This window comes from Protomyctophum parallelum, assembly GCF_964188405.1.
Source record: "Protomyctophum parallelum genome assembly, chromosome: 14".
Classification (NCBI taxonomy): Eukaryota; Metazoa; Chordata; class Actinopteri; order Myctophiformes; family Myctophidae; genus Protomyctophum; species Protomyctophum parallelum.
This window is the reverse complement of record NC_139709.1, coordinates 8,520,386-8,532,861: the sequence shown is the minus strand read 5'-3', so window position 1 is coordinate 8,532,861 and position 12,476 is coordinate 8,520,386. Positions and strand designations below refer to the sequence as shown.

Sequence of the window (12,476 nt, the reverse complement as noted above, 5' to 3'; positions counted from 1 at the left end):
CAATACCCTAGTCTCCTCCAGCTACACCCTCACCCTCACTGAGGAGGGTGAGTCACAGACACACCCTAACCCCAATACCCTAGTCTCCTCCTCCTACACCCTCACCCTCACCGAGGAGGGTGAGTCACCACACACCCTAACCCCAATACCCTAGTCTCCTCCTCCTACACCCTCACAGAGGAGGGTGAGTCACACACACACCCTAACCCCAATACCCTAGTCTCCTCCTCCTACACCCTCACCCTCACCGAGGAGGGTGAGTCACCACACACCCTAACCCCAATACCCTAGTCTCCTCCTCCTACACCCTCACCCTCACAGAGGAGGGTGAGTCTCACACACACCCTAACCCCAATACCCTAGTCTCCTCCAGCCTCACCCTCACCCTCACAGAGGAGGGTGAGTCACACACACACCCTAACCCCAATACCCTAGTCTCCTCCAGCTACACCCTCACCCTCACAGAGGAGGGTGAGCCACACACACACCGCTCCTATCCCTAACCACCATACCCTAGTCTCGCGTTGTGTTGCCTCTCGCAATTTCCAAATGCTTCCGTCATACAGTCTGGAGCTAGAACGGGAGTTCTATCATGATTAAAATATAAAGCGGAACTGGAGCCTCCTCCCCACTTCCGTTTCGTCTTTACAGTTGCGCAGATTTATCCTAATATAAATCAAAATCATCTAAGCATATATAGCATGCTGCTTAGCAGCAAGTGTAAATGAACAAATAACCTCTAAAGATATTTTTAAATAATTATATTTCCGTGAACTGAAATGGCAGCTTCCGTAGTCGGATTTCGGGAGGTGTAGTTCCAGACTCTATATAGCATTCGGAGATTGTGGACTAGTTGTCTGGCTACGCAAGACTACTAATACCCTAATGCTCACCGAGGAGGATGACGGCCAAGCTACACCGGGCATGTGTGCGTTTGACGTAAGCGCACTGCGCGCACAAAGTATGCGTGCAAAATGCCCCGGCTACACCAGATCTGTGGCGAGCGGCAGATTTGTGCGGGACCTTCCGGGAGGATATATAGATACGCGCGCATGGGGGCATACGCACGTAAAACTTTTTGAACCGATCCTATTTTTAGTCAGTCAAACACCTAATGCTCACCGAGGAGGGTGAGTCAGTCAAACACCTAATGCTCACCGAGGAGGGTGAGTCAGTCAAACACCTAATGCTCACCGAGGAGGGTGAGTCAGTCAAACGCCGCTCCTATATCGGATGACGTTCCGCTCGCTCACTCTTTTAATTTGTTTGCACCCGAAGAGGCGTGCGCCGCGGTGCCAAAGGTGTGATCTATCTCCTCCTCTGTAATCAACTTTCAACAGCTGTGTTAAATTGACTCCCGCCTATGTACGTACCTAAGGGGATAGCGTGCATTCGACCCAGAAAGTCGTGAAGGCGAGAACGCAGCGTTGCGGTCAGATTACAGATTACTTGTACAGAGTACAAGACTGGCGATGAATGATGGAGCTCTTGGCCTTGACAGCGGTTGGAAATCACAGCCATAGTAGTAGTGCTGTCTGTGTGCATACAATACCAGGGCAAGGAGAGGAGAGTGTGTGTGAGGTTTGATTGATCACTACAAGATTACAACATGTAGAAGTGCCGTGCGACGCGCTGTGGACTTTTAGATTTGCAACTCTCAGGCATAAGGCGGAGCGCTTTGAGGTGTGATGAAGGAGGTTTTTACAGGTTGTGTAATTCTTGCATTTTGTTTTTTGTTGTGTGTCAGATCTCAAGCGTTATCTGGACATCAGCCACAGCAACAAGTTCCCCGGTGAATATCCCAATTTATCACTAAACACTTCCGATTTTTGGTTTTCAAAAGCATGCTATATTTGTAGTTGTAAGAATTGGTATAATTTTATGTTAAAATAGAAGCTAAAAAACATAAATGTTTGTTGCAACTGTAAGCACTAAAATACAGTATGTACCATTTCTGTATACTATAGCACACATACAGTAATAATATGCCATGATGTATTGTTTCCTTCATTAAGCTCCTATACTCTCACTCTGCAGTTATTCCCTTCAAGACAGAGATGGCCATGGACCTGCTGGAGAAAGGCGCCGTGCGTTTCTGGACCCAGGTGGGGAAGTTCACCGCTGGCCTCCAAGTGGAGTATGTGTTCAACGACGCCATCGTTGAACAGGGAGATGTAAGTGACTCATGAAACTCAACTAGGGCCCATTAAAGACCTGAGACCAGATTCTGCAACACATCTTCTAAAATCCTAAAAAAACTGTTTTCTGACAAACCCTATGTTTTTATATCAGTGGTTCTCAAAGTATTCCATGTAAAGGACCCCGAAAACTATTTATTCGGCCGCCGACCCCCATCTGAAAATATGTTGTTCCAGGGATCCCCCCAGAAGTAAGGATTTGAGTTAAAAATGTTCGCTGTGAAAGAAGATTTTCACAATTATTAAAACAACAGGTAAAGTTTAAAATAATGGTTAAAAGCTACTGTAAGGTGACCACAGATGCGTTCCAGGTCTTGATGGGCTAGAGGTCTAACAGTAGAACTCTAGTAAATCACACTGCCTTTTACTCCAGTGTATAATAGAGCTATATGACCAAAGGACACCTTTTAGCCTGATGGGGTTTGTTTGTGCTGATACGACTACGTTTCATCTTCAGAAATACACGATGCATTTCGACAAGACCACCGGCATCATCGAGATGTTCATGGACTCTCTGGAGGTCACCGACGAGGGAACTTTCACCTTTAACCTGGTGGACGGCAAGGCCAAGGGTACAACCAGCCTGGTGATGATCGGAGATGGTGAGTAGTGTCCCCATATACACAGTGTCCCCATAGTGTCCCCATATACACAGTGTCCCCATAGTGTCCCCATATACACCAATACACAGCTATTACCTGACTTGTCCATATACACAGCTATTACCTGGAGATGGTGAGTGTCCCCATATTATACACACAGCTATTACCTGACTTGTCCATATACACATACAGCTATGTGCTTAAATGTGCTATATAAATAAATTCATTATCATTACCTGATTTGTCCATATACAGTACTGTGCTCCTTTTCAAAATAGTCTAGTGGAGTAGTCTGGCTGGAAGCCCTGAAGTAGACATCACTCAACTTACCATATGATTCGAATCACAGTATTAGGTTCACAATATGATTTATTTTATGGGGGGTTTTTTTAAACACAAAATTATATTCTTTTCATTTGCACTACTGTTTGTTTTTAATACTGTAGTAAATAACGGGAAACCTTTTTTCCTTCATTTCTCTTCCACAAATCTCAAATCCTGTTCTTTAATAGTACTCTTATATTACCCTCTTTTCAATCCTGACGTAGATAGACCAACTCACTGTACTATCATCTTTTCAATACTGTGTAGCAACTAGCAAGCAAGCAAATCTCATATCCTTGGATCACAATACATGTTTTTATTAAATTGATTGAATTGTCACCAGTGTCACATACACAGTATACAGTGTACGACATATATCGATATATATATCGTTACATGCCTTCCCTGAAGTAGTTGACGTTTGTTTTCCAACAAAATAAAGTGGATTTGTTTAGTAAATCTTGCACAGAGCTTTCCACATCCTTCTCACCAATGCTCTGTCTGGTATATCACATCCACTGCAGTTACAACGAGTGTCCTCCTAGGGGCAGTAGAAGACAACGTTTCCTCACCATGTCTTTTTAGAGGCTGCTGAAGGAGCTTGTCTTGTGTTTGATGCACTGTGCCTGTTAATTTCTAATGAGACATTTGGTCCAGAAACAGAGAATAGAAAACAATAGTGATGTAATTGCGAAGCATATTCTTTGTTCTTGTATGTGGAAGAGGTGATGCTTTCTGTTTGATGTTGATGTTGTTGTTAATATTGTTGTTGTTGTTGTTGTTCTCCAGAGTTTAGAGAGCTTCAGAAGAAATCTGAATTTGAGAGGGCAGAATGGGTCAGGAGACAAGGTACAGTACAAGATAATCAATCTAGAACTGTGGTTTTAATAGATAAGATAAGACAAAATAATCAATCTAGAACAGTGGTTTTCCAACCCTATCAAGGCCCATTATTTATTCTGCATTTTTTTTTTATCATTGGATAAGATTTTGTCCACAATTCCATCCATGCTGTATTGATGTTGTTTACCATTAGGAGAGATAACAGGCAAACGTTGATCAAAATAACAATTCTTCTACATTCTCTCTAAATGTGTAGATTTCTTGTAAATTTAGTAATCCAGATGTTTAACAATAAGTTAACTCTTGAGAGCGTAAAATTAAACCATTTCACTTTACGCTCTCAAGAGTTAAAGACCTATAAGGGTCCATCATTAATTATTAATTATTTGGTTACCAACTCTCCATAATTTAGCTGGGGACCAACTCAAGGACCACTGGTGGTCCCCGGACCACTGGTTGAAAACCACTGATCTAGAAGAAGACATACATTCTAGTTTTATACAATGAGAACCTTAAATACACCCATACTTATAACGTCCTATACTGGCAACCCCATTAGGTCCTCACTTCGTGGAGTATCTTGGATTCACTGTTACTCCAGAGTGTGATGTGCTGCTGAAATGCACGGTAAGAAAGCTTTCTATGTCATGGATATGTACCGTATTTGAAATAGAATCCAAAGGGAAGCACGTACGCCTCAAAACCATTCTACAGGGGCTGAACCTACAATCTCGCAACGAGATTGCGAGATTGTAGATCTCTAGATTTTCAGCATGCAACCCAGCATATAACTGGATCTCTTGTCCACTAGTCCCTTCCTAACATTTTAGTCTAGTTTTTATTTGTCGACGAAATTGTCAGTATATTTACTTATTTAGTCTTAGTTTAGTCATCATAGCTTCGTTTTTATTTAGTTTCCATTTAGTTTTCGTCAGTGGAAAAAGGTAGTCGACGAACATTTTTCGTTTTAGTTTTAGTCGACGAAAACAACACTGCTATTGACCCCATGTAATCCCCTCAAGGACCCCTGGGGGGGGGGGATGTACCCGGGCCCCCACTTTGAGAACCTCTGCTCTATGGATTGCTTGTTGACGTTGTTGTTGTTGTTGTATGCATCAGGTCACTGACATACAGCATGGTAACAATGGGGCTGACCTCACATTTTCTCTTCTATAATGTCACTCTCCTCCGCAGATAGGAAATGTCACGCCAGAGACTGAGATCTGCTGGTTCAGAGACACCATTGAGATCGAGGAGGGCGACGACGACGCCAAGAAGATTGAGAGACAAGACGGAGTGTTGACCTTTAATATTGGAAAGGTCAGGCCTGTTTGGTTTGAAAAGCTTACACTGTGGCGTAGTTGTTAACTCATGAGTAGAAAAGCTTCATGCTTCGGCGACACTACTAATGCGATCTATATTAGAGCTGCTGTTATATTAGACGCTATGCGGCTTACTCCCCTCTCTGGCACATGGACGAATGATGAAACGTGATGTTAAAAAACTATTCTCTAATGATGTTGAAAACAACAAGTTTAGATTTTTGGGATTTTTCTCTATCACACTATTACTAAACACGGGTGAAATTCACCCGAACACCAAAACTGCCTGTAGAAAAATAAACAGGGATGTGGGCAGGGAAACAAACCTACCTTGTATGATGTCACTGAGCATCATGAAGGTACAGGAAGCCCACCCACATCAGACATCAACAACATTATGAAAATTACAAAACATATAATTGTCTGGGTGAAACTCACCCGTGTTTAGTGTTCTAGGGTTAAGAAATTCATGTGTTATTATTTTCATATAATTTGCTTATTTTAATGATGAATATTACGATATGACTATTTCACACAACAGCATTTTATGGCATTTATGCCCATATTTCCCCAAAATATGCAGTTCCTTCGTGTGTTGAATGATAATTGACTGTTAGAATATTGTTCGTGTGACATCAATCTAAATGATCTCCGCTGGTATGCTGTGCCGACGTGTGCCGTACATATTATTGCACACGTGAGAAATTAATCGCCCGTTGATTATGGAGAATATAACACAGATTTGATCTGCCAATTTGATTGATGTCTCACACTACTCAATATATCTACATGGCAATGAGAGGGTTGAGGAGAGTGCATGAGCTCAGGAGTGGTGGCCTTCCTGCGAATACAAGAACGCTCGCCCCCCCCCCCCCCCCCCCCCCCCCTTCCAAAGAAAAAACACGCTCGCCACCGGGTCAAATCCGGCGACCTCGGAACGGTCGCACACCAGGTGTTCCCAAACGTAACCTCAATGTGTTTTGGGGGGCGAGCCTTCTGGTTACCCCCCGCTGCTTAGCCACTCCTGTGGGCAACGCTGGCAATAACTGGTTCATCTGTCTAATTTTACAGTGTGTTATTAAGCAAGAGAAAGAGACTGAAAGGAAAAAGAAACCTGCGGAGGACGTCGAGCCACCACGACCCAAAGTCTGAATATAAATACTATTGTGCCTCTATTCTCACAATATGAAACCTAACCTATCCTGTCCTCCACGTCAAAAACTTTTACATGTATTTTTTCTGTCAAGCCTGCAGCATCCCGGGCATAGAAAAGCTTTGCCTTTTCGGTCTAGTTTGTCTGTGTCTTTGTCATACTCTTATGTCTGTTTCTTCTACTTCTTGTCCACAAATTCGTCGGATTCCCCTTTGTCGTTTTAAAGTAGATGGGGAATCCAGTGCTGTCTGCATGTCGCTAACTTTGCTTTCACTCCAAAACGGTAGATCTCAAAGAAGGACTGTGGTATTTATGAGATCATCCTGAAGGATGCGAGAGGGAAAGATACGAGCACGTTCAAACTGACCGACGAAGGTAACTTATTTTGTTATGCATTTTAAGGGACATTATGACGAAAATAGGGCCCCTAGTCTCCATTTTATTTTGTTGTAAAAAAGAAAAGGAAATGGCAAAAGGTTTTAATGGATATGGCATTGATTATTCTCCCATTTGTATCCAGGTTACCAGGCTGTCATGAATGAGCTGTTCAGGGTTATTGGTGAGCCATTCTTTCAAACTGCTTTTAAAAGACTTCTGTGAAGATATTTCATTTACATTATAGAAACAAGTCACTTCTACAAACTCGTCTTTAGTCAAAGGAAACTATAGAACTGGTTAAAATTATGAAATACAGTAAAGTATCAAACATTTGTAGGCTACACATTTTTCAGAATCAATATTTCTGACGACTGACTTGAATTTGTTTTATTTTATTTTACTATTATACAGACAAATGCTGTCTGTCTTCCAAATTGAACAGATACATTATATCTCTGTATTTGGGTTTCTCTCCTTCCAGCTAACACCTCCACGGAGGTCAAAGTGGTCAGCACAGAGGAGGGCATCATCCTCTACTCCGACATCTTCTACTACGACCAAGACCTGCGGGTTACTTGGCTCCAGAAGTACGTCAATCCACCCTATCACGTCACTGGAATGCTGCTTTATGTTTTCCTTGTGTGTTCGTCGCTCCAAGTATACACATTTCCCACTTCCCCGCAGAGGAGGTGACTGGGGGAAACAATTCATACGATCCGGAAACAAAAACAACAGAGCCCTCACTACACCCGGTCTAATCATATCGGCACATGAACAGTCTTCTGATTCACAATAACAACGAACACTCATCCCCATGTCACCTGTGTTATTTTTCAGAGAGGCCAAGATTGCCAGCTCGGACAGAGTGCAGTCCGGAGTCACGGGAGAGCAGCTTTGGCTTAAGATCAAGGAACCCACTGAGAAAGACAAAGGCACATACACCATGGACATCTTCGATGGCCAGAGCGGTGTCAAAAGGGTGCTCGACCTCACTGGCAAAGGTGAGAGCCAGTTTAAATACCTGAAACAATTATTCAACTTCTGAATTTGACAGAAGACCCTTTGTTTCGATGTATGACACACACAAAGCCTGAGTAGGATATATAAACTCACACTGTGTAGATTACATGAACCTACATTCATTAACCTTTATTTATTTTATTGAAAGATAAAGGTTAAATTAAACCGTTATTTTTCATTGACCTATATTTACAAAGCTACGTTGAATTTGAGTCAATGCTTCAGTACTCAATTGATATTGCATAAAAAAACTAAAATTATCTCCTTTTTGTGTCGATGTAGTATGGGAAGAGGCATTTGATGAATTCCAGAGGTTGAAGTAAGTAACTCAACTCTTTTGACCTGATGTTGTGTAATTCTGCATTTCTGTCTGTTTAACTAAACGATGATGATGCTTATGCCAGTGGCCAAATTGACACAAATTAGCCTGTGGACCCCCAGTTAAAAAAAGCCATGCCAGGGACCCCATAAGAGAAGATTTTTACGGCTCTAGCAGAGATTCTCAACCCGTTTAACATGCATTTATAGTCTACAAACCCCCATTTCTATCTCTGGGACCCCCAATTTATATTGTAAAATCAATGTTAATTTAACCCTGAGAGTGCACAAATGACTCAGAGTTACAGACCCATAAGGGTCCATTTTGTTCCAAACTATCATCATTTAGCTGGGGACCCCCTGGAACTCCCTTAAGGACCCCTGGGGGTTTGGGAACCACAGGCTTATGCCATAGCGTTGTGGCTAGTCAAAAATAGTAAGTAAAAAATATTTTATTAAAAATAGACTCGATGTACTTTGTTTGCCCTTTTGAACGGACCCCGCTCAAGTCACACTTCCTGGCATTGTAACATTACTGAATGGGGAAATGCTCCAAACCTTCTGTCTGTGATGCCATTTTGAGATGCCTCTCTGACAATGTCTCTGTTTGCTTCCTTCCTTCCTTCCTTCCCTCCTTCCTTCCTCAGGGCGGCCGCCATCGCAGAGAAAAGTAAGCAGAATATATTTTACCTTGCTGGGTGAAATTATGCAACAAACCTTCAGACTCGCACACACCGCTGGGACTTTAATGGGATTTTCTTTATTTTTCTTACGGGAATTAAATTATAGTACAGCAGGTGTGGTAATTATGGTGAGGAAGATGCATGAGGCACGAGGGTGTTAGTGATTATTACTTTCGGAACCCTATCGGGGAAAGCTGTTGCTCGGGAAAATGAACTGTCAAAAGGGGTTTAATAAATTGAAGTTCGTCACCAAAGCATATTTAACCCAATAAGACTGGGAAAGTCGTTTTAGATTTACAGTACATACATACAGTATAGCATATTGAATAGCTATTCAAAGATAGCAGATATACAAGCTCATAGTGTGCCACTTCGTGCCATGCTATGAGCTTGTAGATCTGCTATTTTTGAAAAATCTGGACAATTTGTGCAAATCTTCGGATATATTTTTAAGCCAACATTTTAAACTAAAATCCTTGCAGGGGGACCGTCCCCGGAATAAAATATTGTGAGATGGGGGTCGGCGCTCGCCTGACACTGCCTGAATTTTCATTTCGTTTCACTTCGCCAGAACATATTTTCTTAATGGGCGTGGCTAGCGAGTCCTTGAAATGAAAAGGTTTAAGCACCACTGGTAGCAACGTATGTTATTTCCAGAAAACTGTTAGGAATTAGAAGATATTTTTAGAATCTGCCTCAGGTCTCGGTCTTAATGGGTTAAAGTATGATCTTCATGCATTCTCTTTTTCCTTGGGACAGCTGTTCTGTTATTATTTTCAAATGTGTTTGGGCAAAAGTAAACACATTCCATCATGCTGTGCACAAGCTGCACTCTAAATAATGTGCCGTATGAATACATGAGAATGCATGCAGGTAATCTCATTCAATAGAGGGTATGCGTGTAATGACATCATCATCAAACCCGGACGTTATGCAGCCTACTGAGTGGCAAGAAACTACTTTCTGGCCTCGACAGCCTCATACATCCAAACAGAAAAGTCTGATTGCATTAAAAGACATTAAACAATGTTAAACTCACTTTGCCTGTCACTTTGCCACTCAATTTGCCACTCGATTTGCCATTCACTTCATGCGCATACCCTATATAGATTTTTTTTTATATATTAGCTACATGTATACATATAAGGCCAGAGTCTCCAAACTATCTACTGTGTGTGATGCACACACTGATTCGCTTCTTTGCTCACTCTTGTTTAGATCGTGCTCGTGTGATTGGAGGTTTGCCAGAGGCGGTCACAATCCAAGAGGGCAAGGTAAGACGAAGCATCGCTCCTCTCCCAGGGGAACTGTTATGTATTCACATTTTGTACGACACATTTCATCTCATACTGGCCAATCAGAATGCAAGCACACAAGTAGGCCATGTATGGCCTACTTGTGTGCAAGGCGCAAGTTGGCATTTCTAGTCTGTCTTTAAAGTCGGCTAGCTAGCCAGTCATTGGTGATTGGCTACAGATGTCGTGTCATTCTGCGCTGTGGTTGGCTGGAAATCTGTGAGGGAGGGAAGGAGAGAGTGTGTGGGCACTACATGCGAAGAAGCGGCAAGAAAGCGCCTACAACAGGCGTCTCTTCCTGGTTTTCAGACAGCTGGTGGATGAAAATGACACTCACGTGTGGCTTGAACTTGTAACGTCGGCAAAGCATTTCCGTTTTTTTGCCGACGCTACAAGTTGAACCCGAAGCGTCATTTCCATCCACCAGCTGTTTAAAAATCCAGAGGAGATGCCCGCTGGAGGCGTTTCTTGACGCGACAGATGCCAATATAAGTGGCAGTGAGTAGAGGAGAGGAGGAGAGGAGCAGAGGGGAGAGAGAGGGAACCTGTCCTCTAGTACTAATACATTTTCAAATGTCCTGTTCTCTTTGTTCAGTCCCTCAACTTGACTGGCAACGTCTGGGGTGATCCCGCGCCCGAGGTGAGCTGGATGAAGGGTGAAAGGGTGCTGGTGTCCGACGACCGCTACACGCTCAAGTTCGAGGCTGGCAAGTACGCCAGCATCACCATCGCTGGAGTCTCCACGGCCGATTCTGGCAGATACGCCCTTGTGGTCAAGAACAAGTATGGCACGGAGGCCAGCGAGTTCACCGTCAGTGTCTACTTCCCGGAGGACGTGCAGGGCTGACCGGGGACTGTCTCCAAAGCATTTGACTCCAGTGAATGTCTGTGTGAGGATAGCACTCTAAATAAATGATGAATCTGGGAAAGGCATAACAAACGGCTCCTTCTGCCTCTTTTCATGTCGCTCCGGGGTAAAAAAGAGCTTTATTTGGGCATATTTGCAGGTCATGGATGCATACGTTGAGTAATTTTCATAAATAGAGAAGAGTAGTGTGTGCTTGTTGTAGTCGCTTCATTTGTCGTGTATCACTAAATAAGCCGTTAAATATGAAACCATGACAGATGGTTGGCCTGTTTATGGCATTAATATTTACTTAAAACAAAAACAGAAGGATGTTAATGTCTTACGCCACTCTTAACAGAACTGCATTTGGATAAACTGAACTCTTAAGCGATCTCATATCATCCCTGAAGCTGATCTGGGGGTGCGGGGGGTGGGGGTGGAGGGGTGGGTAAAGTAGTAAAGTTTGTATTCGTCTCTGTATTGTGACATTTCGAAAATATGGACTAATGGAAACAGATTTCTTGTTCCACTGAGTAGAGCTATGACTCTATTTAGAGAGTAAAAATAATAAAACAGCTATTTTTACTGTACTTATGTGTCTACCTAGTGTACCAGAAGTCAAACATTAAGAAGTCAGTTAACTTACAGACAGTGGAGGGAGTAAAAAGCATAGAAGTCATGTGTTTACTGTTCACTTCACACGTGTGTGACGGAAAAGAACTGGTTGTGTCTGCCAGCTCTGCCTCTAAGCTGTATGTGACAAAACGTGCATACACAGCATACCTTTATTATGTCTACAGGCTATGGCTATAAAACCAATTGCTTATGCACGTCACACATGTCACAGTCGGAAGAATGTTTTTGAGAAGTGAGAGGGAGTTGTCATGGGGTGAATCCTCTAGATATCTTTATCTGGGACTGCCTATAGCAGTTGCTTTGAAATTGTCTATTGAACAAGTCTATTGAAGAAGGAAAGTATGATCTGGTGTTGTATTAATAAAGGTACACTTGCTCTGTAGAAAATTCTCTGTGTTTATATTATTTTACATAAAAGAAACATGCTTGAGTCATACTTCTAATAGAGGGTATGCGCGTGACATCATCATCAAACCAGGAAGTAATGCAGGAATGCCTACTAAGTGGCTAAAAACTATTTTCTGGCCTTGACAGCCCATTCATCCAAACAGAAAAGTCATATTTAATTGCCTTAAATGACATTAAACAATGTTAAACTCAGTTTGCCTGTCACTTTGCCATTCACTTTATGCATGCACATTCATACCCTCTATATATAGATGCTCTTGAAATAACAAATTCAAAGGATGTTATTATATATTTTGAAATGGCATGACATTGAAATGATGAGTTCTACATGTATTGAAGTGATGACATCTACAATTGAAATAATTAAGTGGTTCCCATGGACCCCCTGGGGGCCCTTGAGGTCCGGCTAAATGACTGTTAATTAACTCTGGAAGAGGTATGGGGGGGTC

General features: G+C 42.4%; 1 protein-coding gene across 3 annotated transcripts in view; it reads left to right on the top strand.

Moving 5' to 3' along the window:
* myom1a (myomesin 1a (skelemin)) overlaps positions 1–12,006 on the top strand; it is a 45,069-nt gene extending 33,063 nt beyond the window's left edge. For 2 of the 3 annotated variants that reach the window (XM_083781171.1, XM_083781169.1), the window contains 15 exons: positions 1,748–1,792; positions 2,038–2,174; positions 2,656–2,800; positions 3,914–3,973; positions 4,527–4,594; positions 5,162–5,287; positions 6,361–6,435; positions 6,730–6,817; positions 6,963–7,001; positions 7,302–7,407; positions 7,658–7,821; positions 8,123–8,159; positions 8,806–8,828; positions 10,060–10,115; positions 10,732–12,006. In XM_083781171.1, the coding sequence (XP_083637297.1) occupies positions 1,748–1,792; positions 2,038–2,174; positions 2,656–2,800; positions 3,914–3,973; positions 4,527–4,594; positions 5,162–5,287; positions 6,361–6,435; positions 6,730–6,817; positions 6,963–7,001; positions 7,302–7,407; positions 7,658–7,821; positions 8,123–8,159; positions 8,806–8,828; positions 10,060–10,115; positions 10,732–10,983 (1,421 nt within the window). In that variant the 3' untranslated portion in view covers positions 10,984–12,006. The remainder of the gene's footprint in view (positions 1–1,747; positions 1,793–2,037; positions 2,175–2,655; positions 2,801–3,913; positions 3,974–4,526; positions 4,595–5,161; positions 5,288–6,360; positions 6,436–6,729; positions 6,818–6,962; positions 7,002–7,301; positions 7,408–7,657; positions 7,822–8,122; positions 8,160–8,805; positions 8,829–10,059; positions 10,116–10,731) is intronic. The other variant, XM_083781170.1, reaches the window with a different exon arrangement.
* The last annotated feature ends 470 nt before the right edge of the window (positions 12,007–12,476 follow it).